The 25,346-nt window shown below is 37.0% G+C and overlaps 1 protein-coding gene across 5 annotated transcripts in view; it reads left to right on the forward strand.

Annotated features, from left to right (window-relative positions):
- The window catches only part of EFEMP1 (EGF containing fibulin extracellular matrix protein 1), a 55,698-nt gene extending 43,341 nt beyond the window's left edge, over positions 1-12,357 (forward strand). For all 5 annotated transcript variants that reach the window (XM_006909583.3, XM_006909585.3, XM_015587578.2 and 2 more), the window contains 5 exons: positions 362-481; positions 1,751-1,870; positions 6,050-6,173; positions 6,255-6,450; positions 11,721-12,357. In XM_006909583.3, the coding sequence (XP_006909645.1) occupies positions 362-481; positions 1,751-1,870; positions 6,050-6,173; positions 6,255-6,450; positions 11,721-11,882 (722 nt within the window). In that variant the 3' untranslated portion in view covers positions 11,883-12,357. The remainder of the gene's footprint in view (positions 1-361; positions 482-1,750; positions 1,871-6,049; positions 6,174-6,254; positions 6,451-11,720) is intronic.
- The last annotated feature ends 12,989 nt before the right edge of the window (positions 12,358-25,346 follow it).

Raw genomic sequence — 25,346 nt, forward strand, 5'->3', positions numbered from 1 at the left:
GTCTTATATCAATTATTTATAGACCTGGTATTTTGCATCTGAACAACAATAAAAGAAAATAGATACTGGAATGTATACTTATTAGAATCATTAAATTCTTTTGGGAAGATTCATCATACCCCAAAATATCTGTCATTCCCAGAAAAAAAAATATTCTGGTACTTCTAAAAGAAGTATGTGACAGATATTTGAAGCTGTTCCAACAAATATGAAACCTGAATGGATGTTCTCCAGTGAGCTTCTGCAGGGCAAAGAATCCAGCTAGGGAATTACTCACTTATCATCAGATGACATAGGTACAAAAGAGCAAAGATATGTTTAAAGACATAGATATATAAGTGTATATAACCTTTCTTTTCAGATATAAATGAATGTGATGCCAGCAATCAATGTGCTCAGCAATGCTACAACATTCTTGGTTCATTCATCTGTCAGTGTAATCAAGGATATGAGCTAAGTAGTGACAGACTCAACTGTGAAGGTAAATATTTTCCAAATAATTTTAATAAGACTCCAAACCCTTTGATTGCTGTTCATTTTTCTGATTATGTACCTGTTTATGAAAACAAATTTTATCCATAGAAATTCTATTCTCAAATTTAGTTAATTCAGTTGTAATATTGACTTTTTTGTATGTTATCAAGAGAAAGGAGAAGAAAAAAATCACTGAAATATTAAGATGCAGAGTGAGTCTAATAATTAGAAAGGGTGCTCTAGTGTTTTGTTTCTCAAAGTGTGATCCAATAGATAGCAACATTGGCACCTCCTGGGAGCTTATGAGAAATGCAGAATCTCAGGCCCTAGACCAGGCTTACTGAGTCAGATTCTTCATCTAAATCCAGGTGACTGGTGTGCACATTTAAGTTCAAAAAATGCTGATTGCATGTCAGAAACATTAGGATATAAACCAAGAGACCTAGACCCTAGTTGTATTCCTGCCATTGTGTGACTTGGACACATTTCTTAAGTTGCTTGAGTTTCACTTTCCACATGAGGGAAAAGAGGGCCATTGAACTGAAGAAATGACCTTTAGAGTTCATCGCACATGCATGTTCCACTGTATAATTAAAAGGCATAAGACATCCTGGAGGGGTGCCACTGATACTTGATGTTCCTGACTTCTTCATGGACCCTACCAGCTTTACTTGGGGCTACAAAGGTCATACTTTACCCAGAGAGGCCTCACATCATACTACTATGCTCAAAAACAAAAGGCTCCGGCTCTGGACAGTTGCCTCTCTCTACTCTTCTAAGCAAATTATAAGGACATCACTGTTGAGAAATGCAAAGCATTCTGCCCCCTGAAGGCCAGATCTTGCCAGGATGTCACCTCTAGAAGCTAGCACAGTGATAGGACTTGAAGTTCAAAGCTCAGATGAGCTTGGCAGCAAAGCCACCCAATTTCTGAGAAAGCAAATGCAAATCTGCATCATGGGTGGGTCTGCAGAGCCCAAACGGAAAAGCATCGATGATAAACCAATTCATTCACTCTCCTCAGCTCATATGGTTTGGTCCAGGATTTGCCAAACTATCAACAATGATTTGAGTAAAACTGATGGTAAGACAAAGTCTTTGTGCTATGAAGTTCTAGGGAGAATGAGCTGATATTGTTAGAATTTGCCCTGGAGCTTCTTATAAAGTATTTTATTTCCATTACAGAGTTTGCAGGGTTTTTACTCTATTATCTCATCAAAAAAATTACCAACGTAGTTTTTCAACTCTGTGACCTTGTTCTTCTCTGATTCAACAGACATTGATGAATGCAGAACCTCAAGCTACCTGTGTCAATATCAGTGTGTCAATGAACCTGGGAAATTCTCATGTATGTGCCCCCAGGGATACCAAGTGGTGAGAGGTAGAACATGTCAGGGTAAGTTTATTGTTTTCGTATCTGCTATGTTTAGTTTTTACCAAGAAGAGCACAGAGGAAGTTATAGGATTCTCTACCACAGACTTTTATGTTTTCCAACTTGAATATACAATCTGAACTCTTTTTTTCCCCCTGCTCATTATGAGATATGCACATCTCATAAAGAAGGTATTCACAAAAAAGAGAGTATTCACTATTAGTACCTGCTTTCCTTGAAATTGAAAGTAATTGTTTTTCTTTCTTAAAATATAAATAATTTTAATAAAATATTGATATCCTTTCTATATAGCCTACATAATCTCCATGATATACATCTTCTAATCATCCACCATAAAAGATTCAATTATTAAAATTTTTTGCCATGAGTTTGAGTCTAGAGCATAAGGTTAATATGTGGGTTAGGCATACTTTAAATTAGACTCAGTTCTCTAACACAGAGTTCCCCAGTCCCCGGGCTACAGACTGGCACCAGTTGGTGGCCTATTAGGAACCAGGCCACACAGCAAGAGGTGAGTGGCAGGCCAGCGAGCGAAGCTTCATCTATGTTTGCAGTCATTCCCCAGGTGCATCACCACCTCAGTTCCACCTCATAACATCAGGCATTAGATTCTCATAGGAGCACCAGTCCCTGGTGCCAAAAGGTTGAGGACTACTTCTCTAAAACACACAAGATGATAAATTGGGTAGTAGTTTAGATGCTGAGAAAATCAGCCTCATGTGTATTAAAATGTGCTTAAATTCTTTGGCAAACAACTATTGATTCAAAAATAGCTAATGTCCTTGGGTCCAGTTTTAAAATAAACATTCAGGTGATCTCCACATGTACACACAGGTGGAAGAAGCAGCTCTCTGCTTAATATGATTTCAGAGACTCTCTGGAAGATCTGAAAATATGCACTCTCTTCTTCCTACCATCCATGCTGCATTGAAATTTCTTAAACAGGGAAGAGACTGCTCAGATAAAATTAAAAACATAGATAATCCTGGAAAAGCTAGTACAAACACTTGCATTTACATAAAGCAATGAGAAAATGAAAAAAATAACTGAACTTGAAGCCAGAAAATCTGTTTGAGTCCTAGCTGTACTGCATTCTATCTGTACAGTCTTGAACAAATTATCAAACTTCTCAGCTTTCTCATTTGGAAAAGGGAGTTGAGGGAGGAAAATGGAATGATATGTGTAAAAAATATTTGTAAAGTATACAGCCTGTATAATTCAAGATGCTTTATGAAATTTACTTAACAATGTAAATGACTAGTAGTAAATCTTCTCTAGAGAGTCCTTTCTAATCAGAATTGAGAGAGGGCACACGAGGCAGTAAAATCTCGTTAAGAAAGGAAAAGAAACATGAGATTCTCAGCCTATATCATGATTTTACAGAAAAATGTTAACTCAGAGGAATATCCATGGCCTGGGATTTATTAGTATGCATATGATTATTCAGCTTGACTCCAACCACCAAATATGAGCACAATCAGAATGTCATTCATTGCACAATGAACATCTTTACACCCCTTTGCAGGTTACTAGAGACTCTGTAATGTTAATTGTGGAAAAATATTGCATTCCAATGGTTTATTTTCTGAACCCTAATTGAGATTTAACATGAATATTACATGCAGGAAAATGTTAGCCACTGACATATCTTACAATTTCCCTGGAGTCCTTCAAGTACATGTCTATGTGTTTCTCATAATAAATGGATTTGATATTCAGCAAAATTAATGTGCAGTGGAATCTTATCTACCTAGTCTGTATATCTGGAAACATTTTATCTGTTATAATTAAAGGTGAAAATGCTTTAGAATTCCAAGTAGGGGATTCATGAATGTTGTATCTTGAAGATATACAACTTCAGAATATTTGGTCAAGCCAAAACATTTTTCTTTTGTGTGAAAGAGACTTACTTTCTTTTAAGGTACAAAGTAATTGGTTTCCACCACTGAAACCATCCCTTTCCAACCTCATCCACGGACTAAAGTAAAACTGAAAGAGTATGGATTCTTATATTCTTCTAAAAGCTTATTTGGGGGATGAGATAACTTTTCTCATTTCCATAGCCTTACAAAAATAAAAAGTGGGTGGGGGACAGCAGGAAAGGGAGAGACATGAAAACAGAGACAAAGAGAGAATACACATAAACACACTCACCAAATATTGTAATACTATTAATAACTTCCAGAAAAACTTCCAGAATGATTAAAGTTTTGATTATGGTAGGCTCTAAATTAAATTACTGTATGTATTAAATGAAATTATTATATACAATTTCCTTTTGCTGCTGGACTCTATAATAAATGAGTCTTAGTTTTCTCTATAACTAAACAGCATCTTTATTTTTCAAAAAAGGTGAAAAATATTGAAAAGATAAGTCAATTGTGATTTCTTCTGAGAAATTTAAGTTCTTTCTTTAGCCATAGCCAGTCCAAAAAAAAGACACCTCCTGCACTTGACTCTTGGAAACCTCAAAGCTTTTCCAGTCTTCTTTCAGTTTCCAGATAACTTTAGCCAGTTTGAAAACTAAAAGAAAGTTGTTGTGGTGGTTGTTGTTATTATTTTTCTCTCCAAAAGACAAAGCATGGAATTATTCTGAGTTAGAGGATGCAATACCTTGCAATGGAAAGTTCCCTGTCACTAACTATATGGACTCCAGGTCAGCTTCTTAACCCTTATTTTTTTTCCTCCATGTCAAATAGAGATAATATCTTTCTCACTATCTCCATGTGTTTTGTGTGAAGAGCAACTTAGTTCAATTTAATATTTCTTAAAAAGTCAGGTGCCCTCAGCTCATTAATGCTAGGTAATGAAGGGATATAAAGATGTATGAGATAGTTCTTGCCCTTATGGAGTTTACAAGGTAACAGAAGGGTGAGGCAAACATGCATATTTCAATAATGCAAGGTAGAAAGCAATAAAGGTCCAAAAAGAAGAATTTGAGGTATGAGAATTCAGAGAGGAGAAAGAGAGCATATCCCAGCAATTAGCCCATGCCTGACTTGCAGCAAGGATTCAGTAAATTATTGATGGAATGAGTACATCAACGAATGAAAATATCCAATTGTGGAGAAAGAATGATTCAGAAAAGGCTTATATTGAATAAATCCAAATCATTATTCAAGTGTGAAAGGAAATAGACATAGATAGGGATGTGGCTATTAATATAATGTCATTGTTGTTATCGTTGTTGTTGTTGTCGTCGTCATTAGTGTAATGGCTCTCAAGTGAAACTATTCTCTCAGATGTTGTCTGGGAGCTCCTAATTCCTAAATCTAAAATCAGTCTTTGCCCAGCCTGGTTTATTCACAACCCTCCTTCCCAGGACTTTCTCCTTCCTGACTTCCTTGCACTGCCTTTTCCCTGGGTTGCCTCTCACAGCTGATAACTCCCTTCCTTAAATCCTCTTATTCCACATTGTCTTTAAATAGCTATGCTCTACAAGGTGGAACACTTCATAGCTCCATTCTTGTGCTGTGCTTCCTTTGGACAGTATAATCCACACCTAGAGCATCGCTATCTACCAGCAAGCTATTGCTTATGGAAACCATATCTCTAGCCTTTACATTTCTCTGAAGATCCTGAGCCAGATGATAAACTGCTCTCTCCTTAGTTATTGCATGCTGCTTTCTCATCCTGGAAGGTCCTCCTCATGCCAACCATCTAACTACCATCTAACTACCACATCTAACTACCACACGTCAAGGCCAAGTTTAGATGCTTCCTCCTTCCTTTGCCTTCCCTAATTCCCCGGACAGCAGAATTAATGAATTCTGCTTCTAATCTCCCAGTGCACTTATTAATTTCTTATACTTCCATTATATTTTATAATTGTTGCCATATCTATATTCCTAACTAAATTGTAATCTCCCTGAGGGCAAGAAGTGGTGTCTTTCACTTTTATGTAAGTAGAGTCAGTGGCTAGCATTTGGCTTTGCATTCAACAAATGAATAATAGGTGCTTGATAAAATATCATGAAAGGACACATATCAATCTGTCTTGAATGGATCAGCTACATCTATCCTAAATTAAATGCAGTGAACTTAGGTCCCACCCAGTCTCGGGTCCAAAAGCCAAATAAACACAGTCCAGATTCCCAAATACCTCGTTCTTTGCAAACCTGAATCTTCCACTTATGCAATTTACTTAGATCAGTAAACTCTTTCACCCTGTGTCTCTACAGATATAAATGAGTGTGAGACCACAAATGAATGTCGGGAAGATGAAATGTGTTGGAATTATCATGGTGGCTTCCGTTGTTACCCACGAAATCCTTGTCAAGATCCTTATGTTCTAACATCAGAGAAGTAAGAAAAATCACTTTTGAAAGTGACAATCTTCTAGTCTTACCAAGCCAAACTGTTGAATATTTTTGTTTGCCTTTGCAGTCGATGTGTTTGCCCAGTCTCAAATGCAGTGTGCCGAGAACTTCCCCAGTCCATAGTCTACAAATACATGAGCATCCGATCTGACAGGTCTGTGCCATCAGACATCTTCCAGATACAGGCCACAACTATTTATGCCAACACTATTAATACTTTTCAGATTAAATCTGGAAATGAAAATGGAGAGTTCTACCTAAGAGTAAGTATCCTGAGGGCAGCCTTAGCTGTTGAGAAAGGTTCAAGTTTGTTGTTGTTTGATAATATTCACATGGAAAGAAAGCTAACATTTAAAGAATGTTTATGTGCAGGCATTGCATATATGCATGATCTCATTTAATCCTCTAGGAACACTGTCAGATATTAATATTTATCTCCATTTTTTACAGAAGAGAAAGGTGAGACTCAGAGAGATTAAGTAGCTTCTCTAAAGTCACACTCAGACCATTTGCAGACTCTAATAGAGTTGTATTTGGCCATCAAAACACAAGTCTACACACTCACATGTACACACATACACACACGCCCCAAATAGATATCACAGATTAGTGATGATTATTTAACTGTACATAGAAAAATTAATTTCTGGAGAGCTTTTCAAAAACCATGAATTCCTTATTGTTACATTCACAAGATTGTTTACATTTGCACCAAAACTAATTCCCTGAACCATATGTATTAATAGTTGTTACACACTTGTCAACCCCCAGACACACAATGTGAGGTCACCTTTGTGTTCCCCTTTCTTCCACTGCCTGTATGAAATCCTTCTCTGAATTCTGCCATTTCTTTCTTCATAGTGTCCCCTGGGTTAATTTTGTTCCCCCATGCCCCTGCCTCTCTTCCTTTAAACTGGTTCTTAGCACCTCCCCAATCCCTCTAAGAGATTCCGAGCAGATCTCCCTGACTCAAGTGCCTCAACCTTCCAGTCCCCCCTGCAAAATCTCGGCAAGTTCATTTTAGGTTAAACTTCTGACATATTTTAAATATGGCTCACCACTTCATGTGAAAATGATGGCATCCCACCAAGCAGTTTGCAGGGTTACAGTAACTGTTTCACGCTAAGGATGTTATTCATCCAGTTACAATTTTTTCAAAACTCCTTTGGGCACTCTTCATTTTTAATCAGATTTTAAAGTCAATATTTCATTTTGAGAATATGAAAAGTAATTTGGGAAATTCATCCTTGTGGTAAAGTTTACAGATTTTTAATGTTTACACGTTTATGCTGTTCTTTGATATATTAAGTTCCCTTCCAGCTCCAGAATTATGTGATTCTGTTTCTTTGCCAGTAAATTAGAAATGATTAATTTCTCATGACCAACTTCTGAAGAGAAAAAACAAACCCAAACTACAATCTATTACTATTCTGTTTTCTAACAGCTAAAAATAAACTTCTATAACATTTGATGCTTTAAATTTGACATATACTAGATATTTGTAAGAAGTTTACTCTAAATGAATTTCACATAGTTCAGATAATACCAATTTAATAATGCTAGCCCAAACAAATAACATTACTTGTAACTCATGGCAATAAAATAGGTTTATCTAAAAATCTTCTTTAAAAATAATTTTCCATTTCGAACTCTTAGCCATAATTTAAGAAAATAAAATTTCCTAGCAGAATCAACAAACAGTTAAGCAAAGTCCCAGCATGTTTTTTCCTTGCCATAAACATGGCATTTTAAAAGTTTTATGATTCCTATCAGTGCATTTATCAACTTGATGTTTTCAAAAATACGGTGTTTTGCTCAAGTAAAATCCTTTTTCTCATGAATGATCTAAAACGTTGCTCATTTTGATAATCCTAGAGTTAAATAATATTAAATTATTTGAAATGAAAACTATTTAAAATCATAAAAACATTTCAAGATTATCTCTTATCACATAATTCAAAAAGTATTTGGATCAAATCTTACAAAATTTCTCCAGTGAAATTCCACTTGTGTATAGGGCATTTAATGCATAAGGATCAATTAGCAGGCCTTAATTATTATTATCTGCTGTATGCTCAGCTCCATGCTAGATACATGTAATACACAGTTCCTTATTTCAAAGAGCTTTAAACATTACTATGTGGCAAAAGTTAACATTTATCAAAAACAGAATGGGGAAAGTTTGTGTTTTAAGCCATGGTCCAAGACATCAAAAATTAACATGGGCCAGAATAGGCAAAGAATGTTTCTTAATAGTCATGAGACTGGACTTGATCCTTGAAAGGATCTTTGGGATATAGGATTTTATTTATATTCCCTTGGGGAGAATACTGAGAAAACTTTCTTCCCTAGAAAAGGGGACATATTGTAAAGAAGTACTACATGAAATTGAAGGTAGAATACCATCCTCCTCCCATCCCACCCAATATCTGTCCTCTCTTACTGAGCCTTATTTTTTCTTCATAGCCCTTACCGACACCATGCATGGTCTTCATTTGTCTATGTCACCCACTAGAGTGTGAGTGTAATGAGAGCAGAGACTTTAGCTGTCTATCTGCTCTTCTATGCACAGCACATAGAATGGTACCTGGCACATAACAGGTACTTTTTAAATAAATTTAATTCAATCTGTACCTTCAGTATTACTGTTACCTACAAGGGACAAGCACCATATTAGATCCTAGAGACAAAACTAAGCTGATTCCTGCCCCGGTAGAGCTTATAGTCAAGACATTGAACAAGCACTCACAAATGTGCTGAATATTGTAACTGAGCATCGCAAGTTGTTCATGAGGGCATAACAAGTCGACCCCTAAGCCAGATAGGAGTGGTCTGTGAGCCTCTTGGAAGAAGTTGATTTAAGCTGAAAACTAGAAATTAGAGAGTAGCAAATGGAAGGAATAAGTGCAATAGGTGGAATGGCTTGAAAGGAGCCTGGAGAGATGAGCAAGGCCTAGATCACACAATGCCTTAGAGACCATGTTAAGGGTTTCAAGTAGAAGAGTCGCTATCAGATTTTCATGTTAAAAAGACGCACTGCTACACTGTAGAATCTGAATTGGAGTGAATCAAGAATGGAAATGGAGAGACCAGTAAATAGTTCAAGAGATGGGGGGGCCAAGGGGGTGGGTAGGGTGGCACCAGTGAGTCCAAAGAAGTGAACAGATTTATGAAATAATAGGAAGAACTATATAATTTGTTAACCCATTTGCTATGGGGAGGTGGAGGAGAAGGAAGCATCAAGGATAACCTCCAAGTTTCTGTCTTGAACAACAGTCAATGGTGATGCCATTTACTAAGGTAGGAAAGAAGGAGCCAGTGTAGAGAGGAAGGTGAGGACTTCAGTTTGGACATATTGAGTCCTGGTCCCCATGAGATATCCAAGTAAAGATGAACAGAGTGTTGGATATGTGGGCTTGGAATTCAAAGTACACACTTTTAAGTCACTGACAAATATGTGATAACTGAAGCCATGGCCATGGATGAGATAATTCAGGGAGTGTGTGTAAGGAGTGGGTGAAATCATTCAGAAGAGAAAAGGACCTGGGATAAGGAGGAGCTAGATTATGAAGAATCTTCCGTTCTGTAATCTGATATGGGCACTATCATAATTGTCCAGTATCTTAGCCTACAATTCCCTGGCCATCTCATCCCGCATGACATTCAGCTTCATGCCACTCTGCCACCAACCCAGTTGCCACACACGTGACTTTGTTATCATTCTGAACAGTTCCATATAAGACTCTTAGTCTCCAATGATCCACTCAATCTTCCTCTCTCTCATGCCCTCACTCCCACTCTATCTGCTCTTCACCCTCAAAATGATGCTAGTCCCTTGGCCTCTCACCCCCACCTTTCTTCCAGTCTATCAACTGCTTGGGGGACCCTTGAACTACTCTGTCACCAACACCTCAACTACCCAACTTCCCATCCATCACTCCTGGATCAATCTCATAATCCATATCTATTTTCATACCCATCCGGTCAGCACAGATTAATAATACTATGTTTCCAACTTCAGATGAGTCCCCAGTATGCTCAACAATCTTTTATTTCTTCTCTTCAGCCCCTGATCTCAAATGTCCCCACACTCATTAAGTCCTTGCACCTATCATTTTCAGTAAATGGCCTCACTTTCTACTCTTCTGAAACCACTGAAGCATGAATTACTTGAACTTTGCATTCCATCCCCTACAAACTTAAGTCCATGCACCTCCCTTTTTACATTCTCCCTCCAGTGTTCCAAAGACAAGGTTTCACTTCTGTCAGTCAAGGCCAACCTACCACCTGTATTCCTCATTCCATCTCCTCTAAAACCTTGTTCTGTCAAACTCCAGTCTACATCCTTCGTATTTAACTTGCTTCTTCCTCTAGATGCTGGCCCCTCTCTCCTCTCCCTTCCTGGCCAGTGTTCTTAAAGCATACTCTATAATCACAGTCTCTCCTTTCTCACTTTGTATCCTCACATCTTTATTGTCTGTTCCCACTACCTTATTGAAATCACTCTGGAAAAAGGCCAACAACAACATTCATGCTGCTAAATCCAGGGGATGTTTTTCAGTTCCAGTCTCCCTCAGTCTCTCCTGCTTTATTGGGCACTGCTGGCCACTCATTTCTTTTCCACTTAATCATCTATTGCTTCTCACTTCCTTCAATGCTTCTCCCCTGTCCACTCCTTAAATGTTGTTCTCTGCCAGACCCAGTTTTATCACATGTATATTCTCTCCCTTAGTTTAATGTCCTACCATTGAAGTGACTGCTAAATCTTAATTCACTGGCTCTATCCCTACCCTCCTCTTGTCATTCAGATGATTATCACACATCTATTTACCTGCCCCTCCAACCTCATCTACCTCTGCTCTTCAGAACACATTGCTATCTTCATCGAAATGAAATTGCATCGTTTTTCTGAACATACTTCTTTACAAAATTTCCATGTACCCTGGGTGACTCTTATCAGGCATTCAAAAGCCTTCCCTCAATTCTTGAGAGTCCCTCCTATCTTTCCATGTATGTATGTATGTATGCGTGTGTGTATATATATATATACCTTTATATATCCTCACATATACCTTTCATATGTCCATATATCAGCATTTGCCACATCCTATTGAAATTAACTATTTACATACATGTGTCTTCAACTACTAGAACACAATAAACAGATCCATAATGTTGAAAAATGAAAGATGGCAAAGATGATGTTACCAGGTCAAAAATTATCAGATTCTCACCTAAACTCCAGTCTCTGTAAAGGCTGGAAAAACTCAATAAAGGTGAAGAGAACATCAACAGAGAAGGGCAAATAGAAAACATATTAAAAAGCAGACCCCTGTAACCTGGAACTAATGATTATGTATCGACAAGGGATAAGACCATGGAAGGATTGGAACCAAGAAGGGACTAAGTAGTGACTTTTATCCCACCCTCAAAATTCTTCCCCTCATTCTAGTAAGAGACATACTCACAAAAAATAGAAACTCCAATCCAAGAAAAATTATTCTCTCCCTTTCTCTTGTGTCTTTTATTTTAGCAAACAAGTCCTGTAAGTGCAATGCTTGTGCTGGTGAAGTCTCTATCAGGACCAAGAGAATATATCGTGGACTTGGAGATGCTGACAGTCAACAGTATAGGAACCTTCCGCACAAGCTCAGTGTTAAGATTGACAATAATAGTGGGGCCATTTTCATTTTAGTCATTTAAAAGAGTCCACTGCAGCCATTTAAATCAGCCAAAGAATATCGTTACCTTAAAGCACTATTTTATTTATAGATATATGTAGAACATCTACATCTATATACTGTACACTCACCAATAATTCAAACAATTACACCATGGTATAAAGTGGGCATTTAATCTGTAAAGATTCAAAGTTTGTCTTATATACTATATGTAAATTAGACATTAATCCACTAAACTGGTCTTCTTCAAGAGAGCTAATCATACTCTATCTGGTGAAACTTGGATTATTTTCTGTAAAAGTGGGACCAAGCGATGATTATCTTCTGTGGTGCTTAAGGAAACTTACTGTAGCTCCACTGACAGTCTTATAAGGAGACAGCCATCAAACATTGAATAGCAAGTTCAAGAATGAGTTTTTCAATTGCTTTGTAAGAAAATGAGAAAAGTCAATAAAGATATATTTCTTTAGAAAATGAAGATCTACCTACCATATTTGTGTTGGTTTTTATTTTCATGGTCAGTCTTAACATGGTTGTTTATTACATAGTAATAAATCATTATTGTGTTAAATTCTGGTTCTGTAGGATATTTAAAATTTTGTCAGAAACTTTTGATTATGAATATAAAAATACAGTAAGCAAAATTCCCAAAATGAATAAAGCATCCCCTAGAAAATTATTATATTGAGAAAATCTATGGGGAGAAGATAAGAAAATGAATTGTTCCCAAACCACATTGGAGTTGACCTGAAGAAGCAAAACCAGTAACTTAGTTCGAGCTGCTAGAACAAAATACTATAAACTGAATGGCTTATAAACAACAGAATTTATTTCTCACGGTCTGGAGACTAGAAGTCCAAGATCAGGATGCCAGCGTGGTTAGGTTCTGGTGAAAACCCTCTTCTGGGTTGCAGACTGATATCCTTACATGGTAGAAAGAGAGCTAGAGAGCTCTCTGGGGTCACTTTTATAAAAGCACTAATCCCATTCGTAAGAGTGAAACCTAATGACCTCCCAAATGCCCCACCTCCTAATACCATCACTTTGGGAGTTAGGATTTCAATATATGAATTTTAGGAGGCCACAAACATTCAATCTATAAAACTCAGTAAATATAATAATATTCCTGAATTCAGAAGTTTCATAAGATGTAGAACTAAGTGAAGAAAATGTATATTATTTAGGAAATCTTGATTACTGAATAAAATTAAAACCCTAAAACTTCACTAACTTATAGCTAAAATTTCTCATCTTTATATTTGATGCTGACAGAGGAAGAAAATGGTGATAGTTCTTATACTTGCCATCCAGAGTGACAGTGACCTAAAACAAATTACCCTCCCGATTCTGTGGAAAAGTTTTTGTCTTCTTATTTGCTTTACTTTGATGTATCATATTTTAAAATTTTAAAAATATATTTTTTTAGAGGATCACTCAGTCTTTGGAGGGGTTTTTTAATGTAGGCAATAACAGCCAATATAATTTTTGTCTCTGGGGAAAAAATTAGTTATAGCTGCCAGAGCAAGAACGACCATTAGATTTTTTTAAAATAAATAATCTCGGAGATGAGCAAACAGAAAGACTGTTAAAATCTTGCCACAAGAAGGTGTGTAGCCAATTTCCTCTTATGTCTGGTTTCAAAATACACATGAATAACCTCTGATATCAGGTACCCTTGACACTGAAACAAATGTTTCTCAAGAGTGGACTAAATGTGCACTAATTGTCAAAAAGAAAGTTCAGCAAGAGACCAAGGAACAAAACACAAACTTCTTATGTGAATAGAGCAGGGGATGGGCTTTTAAAAATTAAAGAGGCCAGAGAGAAGATCAGGGAGATCGTCTCATAAACTATATAAATGTCTAAGCAATGTACTGTACACTTGAAAGGAATCATAAAATAAAATGCAAAAAAATAAATAAATAAAAAATAAAAATAAAAGTCAAAGGGGCATAGAAACTGTGATGAGAGAATAAGTCTAAACAAGGGCCAGACTAGGAAGCAGAGGAAACAACTAGCCACAACGCAGCAGTACTATTAAGGGTAATCCTGTTACCCTGTCCACATGATTACTTACAGTCCAGATAAATTAAGGCTTAATCTAAACTCTTCCATTTTTAATCAGTCTAGTGATTCTTCTACATATAGACACAATTCTCAAGTCAGAGCTAAGAAAAAGGTAAGAGTTTTTTTAAAAAAAGCCTAAGACCTGCTTTCCACAGATTTTTCACTCTTAAACAAGAAGGCAGGGTCTTATCCCTAACTCTACAGAAGATCGTAGAAGAAACAGGAATTTCTCTGAAATAATTATACATAAGCCTTGACTGCTAAACATATATATATATGTTATAATTATGTTATTATATATAGTATAATTACATGTAATTATAAAACTACACAAATGTACCATATACATATTTGTTTCTGGATCTACAGAAGCCATTAACTGCAGACAAGATGGTTGCCCCTTAATCCCAAAATCTAATCCTATTCATAAATATAGACACATGAAAAGAGTTGATGTACTAAAGTGTCACTGATGCAATTCCTTTTTTTTAATTGTAAAATATACATAAAATTCATTTTAAAGTGTAATGCTCAGTGGCATTTAGTACACTACAGTGTTATGCAAATACCACCATCTAGTTCCCTAACATTTTTATCACTTAAAAATAAACCCATTTCCATTAGCAGTTACTCCCCATTCCTCTCTCTCATAAGCCCTGGTGGGAGTTACCATTAATTTACTTTCTGTCTCTATGGATTTGCCTATTAAGGGCATTTCATGTAAATAGAATCATATAATAGGTAGCCTTTTGTGTCTGGCTTCTTTTACTTAGCATAATATTTTCAAGGTTCATCCATGTTGCAGCATGCATCATTACTTCATTCCTTTTTATGACTGAAAATATTCCATTGTGTAGCTATATCACATTTTATTTATCCATTCATCAGTTGATGAACATCAGTTGATAGGTTGTTTACACCTGCAATTTCTGTTTATCTTGAGCGTCAAAAAGGAAACTGACTCCTAGACTATTCATCCATTCATTTCACAGTCTCATCCATTTTTAGTTTCATTTTTAACTAAAAAGGATAGCAAGTGATTTTTTTATTCACAGAAGCAAAATCCTGGAAAGAACTTTGAAAAGCTAACACATGGGTTCCCTTACAGGTACAACCATTCTCAGTAAACACAAAAATATCATGCTCTCTTTTAATGTAATTTGAAATTCGAAATAAATATCATTATTGAAAACAAACCAAAGCAGTAAGACAAAGCCCCGCTTTGTTTTCAAACTACACACAACTTTCTCCTCCCTTCCTCCATGAGAATCACTGATTTAAACCAGCTCCCAGAGATGGGAATCATGAGAATAATTCATCATCAGAGTTGTTATTACTCAGCAGCAAACATTTATTGAGCAACTTCTATGGCAATCCCTTCCAACATCTAACAACGTGATGTATCTAAGAACCAAGGTTCTAGTCTCAGTTCTAACGTTAATCAGTTATGAGACTTAGCTTCTTGGAACTTGTTTTTTTTCTCCATAAAACTGAACTATTTAAATAAGGTGTTTTTCCAGCTTTTAAAAGTATAACTAATCCCTACCCTAGGGTTGAAAAAAGATAGCTCTATTGCCAATTTTTTAAAAAGCATCTGAGAATTCTTTGTATGCAGAGGCTGTTGGGAAGCATTGGATGCTGGTGGAAGAGAAAACAAATACTTCACTCCCAAAAACAGGTCTTCACAATTGGGTTTCATTATTGCGGCCAAGGACATTAGAAGTAACCCAATTTAGCTATAAATGTTTTAAATTACAATTCAAATTAATTTTTTTAGTATTCCTTCTGTTAGATTATTCGTGTTCTTGCTCCTTTACACTGATACTAACTGAAATATGAGTACTCATGTTAAACTGAAAGTCATTTTACCTTGTTTCACCAGTGAAAAAATTCCAGTTATGGGTTCCCACACTTCAAACATGCTTCTAGGGTAATTCATTTGTTCTTACTCATTAATGAGAACTGAACTAGCCATTACCATCACTTCACCATTCTAATGCCCATACCTGGGCTCTGAGTCTTCCATGCTCTCTGACTGGATAGCTATTTTTTTGACAGTGGTTATGAAGGCCCTTTTTGGTTGTCAAGACTTCTCAAAATAAGAATAACTTCCCTTCCGCTGCCAAATTTCTCTCTTAACTAGTTTGACAACTTGCAACCTCCATCCCCTCCAAACACAAAATGTATTGCATATACTTCTTTTTAATAATAATAGGTTTCTAAACTTAAACTCCTCCTCTTAAACCATCTTATCTTTAAGACTTGCTCAAGGGCACAGTTTGTTGAGCAAGAGCACTATGCCTAGAATGCATGTCTTAGGACTTAGATTAGGTCTCTTTTCATTGGCCATATTCGAAATTTCAACACCAATAAACCATCCCTTTCCTTCACCAAAATCACAGCCCAGCCTTGCTGATTGCCATGACCAGTTGTCATCGCTGCTGCTACATGCAGTGAGGCTAAAATAACACAGATGCCAACCTGATTCTGACTTACTCTCTTAAAATTAAGCTGATTTGTTCTCTTTAAAAACTCCAAAGATACAAAGTAATTGTGTTACACAAAGTACTCCTGAAGTCCAGAAACTGAAACTCAAGAGCCAGTCATGTAGACCTTACCACACTTGAGAGGACAGCAATTTCCAAAAAAAAAGAAAAAGAAAAAGCCTATCGCTAAGTATCCAAATGGAGCTGTTGGCATGGGGTAGCTTTGAGGGCCACAGTAGCAAAAATAGAGTGGGATTAACACTCTCCTCGTTTAGAAGCTGATTCAAAAGGCTTACAAAGTTCCTCCTTCCACAGAATTAATGTAAGGTAAGAGGTTAATGTAAAGATTACTGCCATTCCTTGACATTGGTTAATATCTATTAAGTAATTTTTGAAGGGACAAACAATGAACATCATTGCCTAAAAGATTCTTGCTTTAAAGGCCTGGAATAAGATAAGATACATTTTATTAATACCTCAGTTTTCAATGGGCTTTTAGTTCTTTTACAATACATTTAAATGAAAATGGCAAAAATAAATGGGGACTTTTTTAAGTGTGATTTTAATATATAAATATTGGAGGGTAGAAATCAGCTAGAAAGCAATCCACATATCTAATAAATGTAGTTATCTCTACATTTTGTAGAGGCATCTGCCCCTACAAAAAAAGACGCTTTAATGCAGCAGTGCCAACTTTTTGGCACCAGGGACCAGTGCTCCTATGAGAATCTAATGCCTGATGATCTGAGGTGGAGCTGAGGCGGTGATGCTAGTGCGGGGGAGCGGCTGCAAATACAGATGAAGCTTCACTCGCTGGCCCACCACTCACCTCCTGCTGTATGGACAGGCTCCTGACAGGACCAGTACTGGTCCATGGCCTGGGGGTTGGGAGCCCCTGCTTTAGTGAATCCAAATGATGGAATAGAAGGATTGTTCAATACCCTAAGACTCCCTGAATACAGCCCTGTGGGATTATTATTTTGGGGGAACCCTCACAAATACAAGTTTATTGTTGAATCTTGTTTCCATGGCTCCAAGCAGTTGCTTATGTTTTAAATAGCCACAAATACTTCCAACTTTCTAAGTCTTCTTTCAAAATATAGAACAGCTGTTAGTCTGTTCATGTGTTATGCATAAGATGCCCACAAGGGACAAAGCCCTTCATTAATATGTTGAATTATTTTTAACACACTTATATTTCTATCCTGAATCATCATCTCAAAAAGATGGCAAGTTTCCATCTTCCCAGCTGGGGGGAGCACCTGCAAAATGCAAACCCAAACTGTGACACATCTGGTACCAACAAACCAATCTTGTTTCATCTGGCCAACAGACTAAAATATCAGGATCGTTGAACAGAAACAAGGCAAAAAGTTAACTGCCTCTTATATGTAGTCAACACAGATGTCTAGTTAAGCTGTTTATATTATAAGTGCATGTGTATGTTAACGGAGCACAGAGCCCTTTAATAAGCCAAAGTTGGAATATAAACGCAAGAGAATTTTAAAGCCCTGAATCCAATAATTCGATTCTTTTTTATCTTCTCATAGAAACTAAATTACTTTCTGCAGAATCTCAGCATTATTTTTAAAAAGATACATATAACATAAATAGATAATTTTGTAGTTTTCTTAGTATCTTCAAATTATTTATTTCCTTTAAAAACTATATTTCATGTTTTTGTATTTTAATATTTATATTGTTTCTTTAAATGGCAAATTACTTACTTAAACCATGTGTCTTGGTTTGTGTTGCCCCAAAAGCAGACCCTGAGTGTGATAGTTTGAGAGGTTAACTCAGGAAGCACAGGAGAGAAAGTGGGAAAAATGAGTCAGGGAAGAGAGAGATGCCAATAAATGAGGTAAAGAATGGGTCGCCTTTGTGGGCAACTGGCACTCAGTTTCTCTGGGAATTCTCTGGGAAATTGTGTGGAATTCACCTTAAAAACATCTCACCAGAAGCTGCTTAGGCTGGTGCATTTATCTATCAACTTCCATTCCTGTGATGAGGGTTGTCATAGGGACACTAATGCCACATGCCTTTATAATTGCCTACAGGGGTGACCTCCATGGCACTGAGGAAAGCCCTCAAGCAGAGGGTAAGAGAAACAAAGGTTTGATGTGGGATGCTATTAGTGAGCTAGAAATTTCTACTGCAGCCCCCAGTAAACTCATGTGGCTGAGGGGATGTGGGGCAGGCATCAACATCTGCTGATCAAGGTCAGCGTGCTGTTTGATGAGTCTGACACTGAAGCAGGAGAAACTTGCGTGAAGGCTTCATGCCACACGAACCCCTTCCTTGACCTTTTTCCTGTCGGTTCTCTATCTTTTTTCTCTCTTCCTCTATCTTTCTCTTCTTCTAGTATAGTTTTTTTTCTCCTCTGAGTATCACTCACTAGGTAAATCAAGCACCAACTATGTCCAAGACACATGGTTCTGAATTACAAGCAAATACACACTAGATATTATGTAAAGTAGTATCTTATAGCTAGCACCATGAGCCTATATGGTTCCAGAGCTTATCACAAGCCCAACTACAGTGTATTGCACAAAAGTGGCTGCCCTCCAAAGGTGAATTTTCAGAGAAACTAATGAAGCTAAAGCTTTAGGCTCCTTCTCTTGCACCAGCTGCTTCTAAGGCCCTAGAGGGACCCTAGCAATGTGTCACATGGTTATATTATTTTTGTAAAATTTGCAAAAGTAATACATTTTAGCTGAATTGGTTAGAATTGCTCTTTCCCCTTAGCCTCCCATAGCCCTGCCCACTTGTCACATCACATTTCTCATGTTAGGTGGCCACAAGCATTTTTGGAGAAGTTGAGTTAGGAAGGTACATTTAGGTTGGGAGTAGTATGATATATCTATGCAATTCTCAGTCACTTCTATGTATGGTTAATTTATTTCCTCTCTAGTATAGAAATCGCTTCTATAAATATTCCTACCACCCTTGTTCTTGACTTTACATGACAGCAAGCACAAAGGTTCAAGGCCAGGGGTCCTATCACAATATAAGATGTCCTACAGCATCCAACATCAGAGTAGATAGTAGAAGAAAAACAAATTTGATAGACTAGAATGGATTCACATTAGAAGGCTATGCCAACAGCCCAGGGAAAGATGATTATGTTAACTTGAAAAAAAGTGTTGGTAGAGAACATGAAGAGAAGTAAACAGATTCAATATATATAGAAGACAAAATAAAGGACTCAATGATGGCTTGGAAATGGAAAGTGAGGGAGAAAGACATTTCAGAAATGAGCCTAGGTTTCTGGTTCCCATCACCTGAAAGGCAGGCAATTTTTTCCAAGCAGAGATTCAGGAATCCAAGCTTCTTCCATTTAAGGGCTCTACCATCTTCAACAGATGGCTTCCAAGGTCATTGTGCTCATCGACATCAAGAGGTAGGTAGATCAATGGCAAATGGAATGTGAGCAATTTTTATGGGGCAGGCCTGGAAGTGGTTTATATCACTCTGCTCATCTTCCTTTGGCCACGCATTTGAGGAAAGCTAGAAAATAGAGTCTAGTTGTGTGTCCAGGAAGAAGAGCAAACAGGTTTGGTCACTAGCCAGCTGTCTCTGCCTCAGTGAGGAAGCAAGAAAATGAGTATATTCTTTATTCTGGGAATGGAAGTATTCCACTGCAGTAGAGAACAGTTTTCTAATTCCTAGATTTATTTTTAGTTTGACTTATTTTTCTCTATATCCCTTCTCTTCAACATACTTCTTGTATTCAAGGGTAAGTAGAATCCTTACTTATTCATTTTTAATGAGGGCAAATTATCTTTTAAATACTTATTTATTCATTCAGTAGATATTTAAGTGTCTACAATTGTTTCCACCTAGTTTACTTCTTGTCCGAGGATGGCAGAAAGGAAGAAAATTACTCTTTTACTCAAATTAAAAAGGGTATTAGAACTGAGTTTTAATTTTATAAAAACAAAGTTTATGGACATATATGATTACTTTAGTATCATTTCTAACAATCAAACAAAAACAGTTTAAATAGATAATAATTAAAACTATGACACATCTATGTGGAAGAATATTATGCAGTGATTAATATGTTTACAAAGAGATTTTTATTATGGAATGGAGGATGTTTATGATATAGTGTTAAGCAGAAAACATAAGAGGTGCTATCTCAATTACACAAATATATGCACAGAAACAAGAAAGTACTCTAAATGTTAACTGTAGTTATTTCTGGGATAGGATGAAAAGAACAGGATATTCTCTTCTCTATACTATCCTATATCTGTCATTTATTTTTTTACAATGATTTTCATATCAGCTTAAAAAGTTTGTATTTTTTTAATTCAAAGCTAACTCAAGAAATTCTTAGGAGACTTGGATATATGATAGATAATCACAGCCAGGGCATATTAAAGTTTTCTAAGCAAAATGGGCATTAAACTAAAATTTGAAACTGAGTCAAAAATCTAGGAGCAGGTTACCAGAATCTTCTACATGGCACTTACATAATAGTGTTTTGGTATAGATTCCACCAGTTCCATTAATTGAGGATTTTAACATCTTGGTGTCCTATATACAGCCCACGGGATGGGTCCATCATTGCTGACATGGTCGGGCAAAGTCAAAACACAGAACTCTGTCCAGAGGGTGAAGACTGGGTAGATGAGGTGGTGTAACAAAGCCAAACCTCCTGATGATAGAGAACCATGGGGAGAAGCCAGAGTTTGGCTACCATGACAGCAGCGGCAAGAGGTGCCAGACATCAAACACGTCAATGCAAGAGGCAAAAGCTGTAGGAATAGTTTGGATTCAGGTGTGTTAAGTGAGGTTTCAGGAGTAAGCATTCAGGTGTTGGGCAGTTCACTTTAATCTCTTAAAATGGAATTTAGGCTAGTGCCTCAATTGAAAATCTAAAGTATGCCCTCAAGCATCTTAAAGGTATAGCTTAGTGCCAGCAAATCTCTGTAGCTTTTTCTAAGAAAGGCACTTTTTGCTGCCTAGATTTTAAATAGTAATAATGAGAGCTAGCATTTACTGAGCACTTATTATATGCAATGCACTGTGGACTGCACTAAACACTTGACTTACTTTATCAAGATTACCTCACTTTATGACATGCGTTTTTTCATCCCATTTGAAAGATGAAGAGACTGAGCCTCAGAGAAATAAACTGCCCAAGTCACATAGATAGGAAATGATGGAACCAGGTCTATAACCCAGGTCAGTTTGACTTCAAAGCTCATAGTTCTATCTCATTATTGGTCAGTAGCTAATTCTATGTGGCCATTGATATTTTCTGTGCTTCTTTTTAAAAACATGTTAGTAAACCAAAAACCTCATCTACCAGGGGTGAAGCTAGTAGATATTATGGGTAAAGGAAACTGCACTGAGATCTTTGATGCCTATTAAAGGAATATTACTAATAAAAGACTATTATATATTTGAAAGTTGCTAAGAGAGGAGATCTTAAAAGTTCTCATCACAAGAAAAGAAAATTTTGTAACTACGTATAGTGATGGGTGTTAACTAGACCTACTGTGGTGATCATTTTGCAATATGTACAAATATCGAATCAACACGTCATATACCTAGAACTAATATAATGTTACACGTCAATTATATCTCAATTTAAAAAAAAAACTATTTATGAGAGATAATTTGAGAAATAAAGAAATCTTCTCAGCACCCTTAACATCACCCCATGGGGTCTGGAGATGACTCTCTTCATCTCTAGTTGAGGTAATTAGGGAGAAAATGAAAAGTTTATACTAGGGATATCTAAGGCAGCTGTAAAAATTAGACTAAATTGAGGAAGGATCTAAACAGAGTAAGTAAGGCATTAAGCAATTAAGATTATTAATTAACATTGAAAATACAAAACACAATCCAGTGTGATTCTTCTTTGGATCACTGAAACATACTCACTTTAGACCAAGCATCTAAAGGACACTTTAAATATAATATATATGTTCAGAAAAACCTTCATAGTGCAATAAGCATTTCTATGGACTAAAAAATAAAATCGATATGCAAAGTTGAACAATGGATAAAAAGAGTAAATACTTTTTGTTTGCTTCATAGAGATTAATGTAGAGTTGTTGAATATCAGTTGCAACTTAACATGCTCAGGTGTTTTTTTAAAATACTTCAAGAAGTGACATGTTTTTTTTCTGTTGATTGAAAGCTCATGCAATTAGCTGGGTGGAAAGCTACAGACATGCTTGGGCCACTCTACCTTAACGAAAGTTAGCTGTTCATAGGTCATCAATTTCATACTCTCCATCACTGGTCCTAAATCTAGCAGGCCATTCCAAAAGTAACCATGGAGCTTCAGCACATATTCACATCCTCCTGTTCAAAGAAGAAAAAAAAAAAAACAAAGTTAGTTGCTTCAGCAGTAATTCTCATCTTTTTCCCAAGAGATGTTTCAAACTCTCTGATGAAATTATTATGCAAAGAAAATAGAAAGTAACTGATGCTGTGAATGTCACAAAATGGCAGTGAGGAAGTCTTGTAGCAGCCCATGATCACTTTGGAAGAGGGGAAATTAAACATCTGTTCGAAGACACCAGAGTAATTTCTGTTTGGGGTTTTTTTTTAATGGTCTGAGTGCCAATCTGAAGATTTTATTTTGAGGTTGCATTGATATCAAGATACCCTTTCTATCCTATGAGTATAAAATTTAGAAGAGGGTGGGACAAGTTTCAATGTCAAATAAATCAAAGTACAGTATAAATGAAAAACAAGAAATGAAGAATGATGTAATACAAAGATATTTAACTCTGCCAGATGCTTCTGTAGCAAGCAAGGGATCCCAGCAAGTTAAATGCATGCCCTGTTATCTTCCCAATAGCTTCAATAATGAGCTATTTAATGTGGAAGCTTGCTTGGGCCCCAGCTCTTGACAGTTTTATAGCTCTTGGTCAAAGTTTTCAACAGTGTTTGAAGCAGGCGTGACTAGGCAGCTAGATTACACATACTGACTTTTCACTTGCAGATACACAGTATTTACTTTTTAGGGTGAGCCTGTAAACCAGCTGATCAATTAGGCTGCAGATCCTTCACGCCCCATGAAACCTAAGCAAAGACTGTGAATATAAAAGCCTCAGAAATGCATGTGGGCTGGATTTTCTTTTAATGTTTTCATATAATCTCCATGAAAAAGAATGCCAATCACCAGCAGTGCCTCTCAAGTGAAAAGTTCTAATTCTGTGGGTTAAAGGAGACCCACATTCAGGCAATAAAGAGGATCAAACCTCAGAAACAAAGGCAAAGTTTTCCAAATTCCTCTACCTTCCTGTCATTCAGCCTGTTATTCAAGTCCCTCCCCCATCAATTTTTCAACTTTTTAAAACAAAATTTTTTCAATGAATCCTCTCTTCCAGCCAAATCGATCTTCACATGGTCCTTCCAACATGTGTGCATTCCTACTTCTCTGCCTCTGCTCAAAGCATTACCCCTAGAAGGTCATTATTCCTCCCTTCCTATCTCTCCTTCCCAAGTATAGATCCCACGCCTCCATCCAGACCCCACTCAAAACCTATCTCATCCATGAAGACTTTTTGACCACAGTTACTCTCTCTTCCCTGGCCTCTCTTAGCATTAACTATTTATATATCCATTTGATACTTACACTGCTGCATGGCCATCTTTATATCATTATATAACTTCTTGTTTCTGTGTATTTTGCCCTCCTGAAAAACTTTCCAGCCTTCTGAAGGTCACTTCCACTTGAGTGACTACCATCCTGCAAATTTGACAAATCTACTGACAAGACTATATCCTTCTTAAATTTCTACTACCAGCACCACCATTCTTACATTTCAGCCAGGTTCAATGCTTTGGAATCACCTTTGAGTCTCCTTCCTCTTCCATATTTCTCATATTTAATCAGTTGCCAGGGCCTATGAATTCTAGCACTGTCATGCATTTTCCAACCAACCACCTGCCCTTTCCATTTCCACTGCCAACACTCTTGCTCAGGCCTTTATTTCCTTACCTGGACTATTTTAAAAGTTTCCCACATTCCTCTCTAACTCTAGTTTCTCTACCTTCAATCCAATACAAACACCTCAGCCAGATTAATCTTCCTAAATATAGCTCTGAATCATAGTACTTCTCTATGTAAAAACTTTCAATGGCATCCTAAGACCTACCAAATAAAGTATAAATTCCTCAGTATGAAATAAAGTACGCCCGTTGTCACGGATGCTGTGATGTGCCGCCCAAATTCCCCTTCGGTACCAAGACATTCATTCCCCCAGATGCCAGCAGTGTTGGCTTCTGACAGATCATAGTTAAATTCTGCCCGCCCACGCCACTCTCCCCCCCTCCCTGCCCCCCGCCAGCCCCAGAAATTGCTCTGGCCAAAAGGAGCTGTTTGGCCCAAGTTTTGCTTGCTCCCCAGAGGCAGCTCACATCCAATGACTCATGGCTATGGATATACAAAGGCCCAACCCCCTTGTCTCAATTCAGGACAACTTTGTAAGGTTATGCTAGCTTCTGTATGCCATGTAGAATTAGCTGAGGGCCCCAGTGCAACTTCATTTCAGTTCAGCTTCTCAGTCTGCCATATCCTACCTCCCTAAATCCCTCACTAGAGTCAACCCCAAGAGCGTCCTCTAATAAACTTCCTGCACTGAAATCTTTATCTCAGAACTTATGTTCAGGGAACCCAACCCAAGACACCTAACCATGTTTTTTTCATGTCTTTCACTCATATCCTTCAAATATCCTACATTCCAGTTAAGTTGGGTTATCTGTCGTTTCTTAAAGATACCTCGTATATTACCACTAACTCATACATCCAAAAAAAATCTACTGAATATCTAAAATGTTCCAGACTGTATAAGAGGTATTGACTGACCTAAAAGAACATAGATAAGTAAACAGGCTATCAGAATACAGTATTAACAGTAATTTCCCAGCTGAGACCACAAGAAGAGCAAGGGG

Source organism: Pteropus alecto, unplaced genomic scaffold, assembly GCF_000325575.1.
Source record: "Pteropus alecto unplaced genomic scaffold, ASM32557v1 scaffold131, whole genome shotgun sequence".
NCBI classification, from domain to species: Eukaryota; Metazoa; Chordata; class Mammalia; order Chiroptera; family Pteropodidae; genus Pteropus; species Pteropus alecto.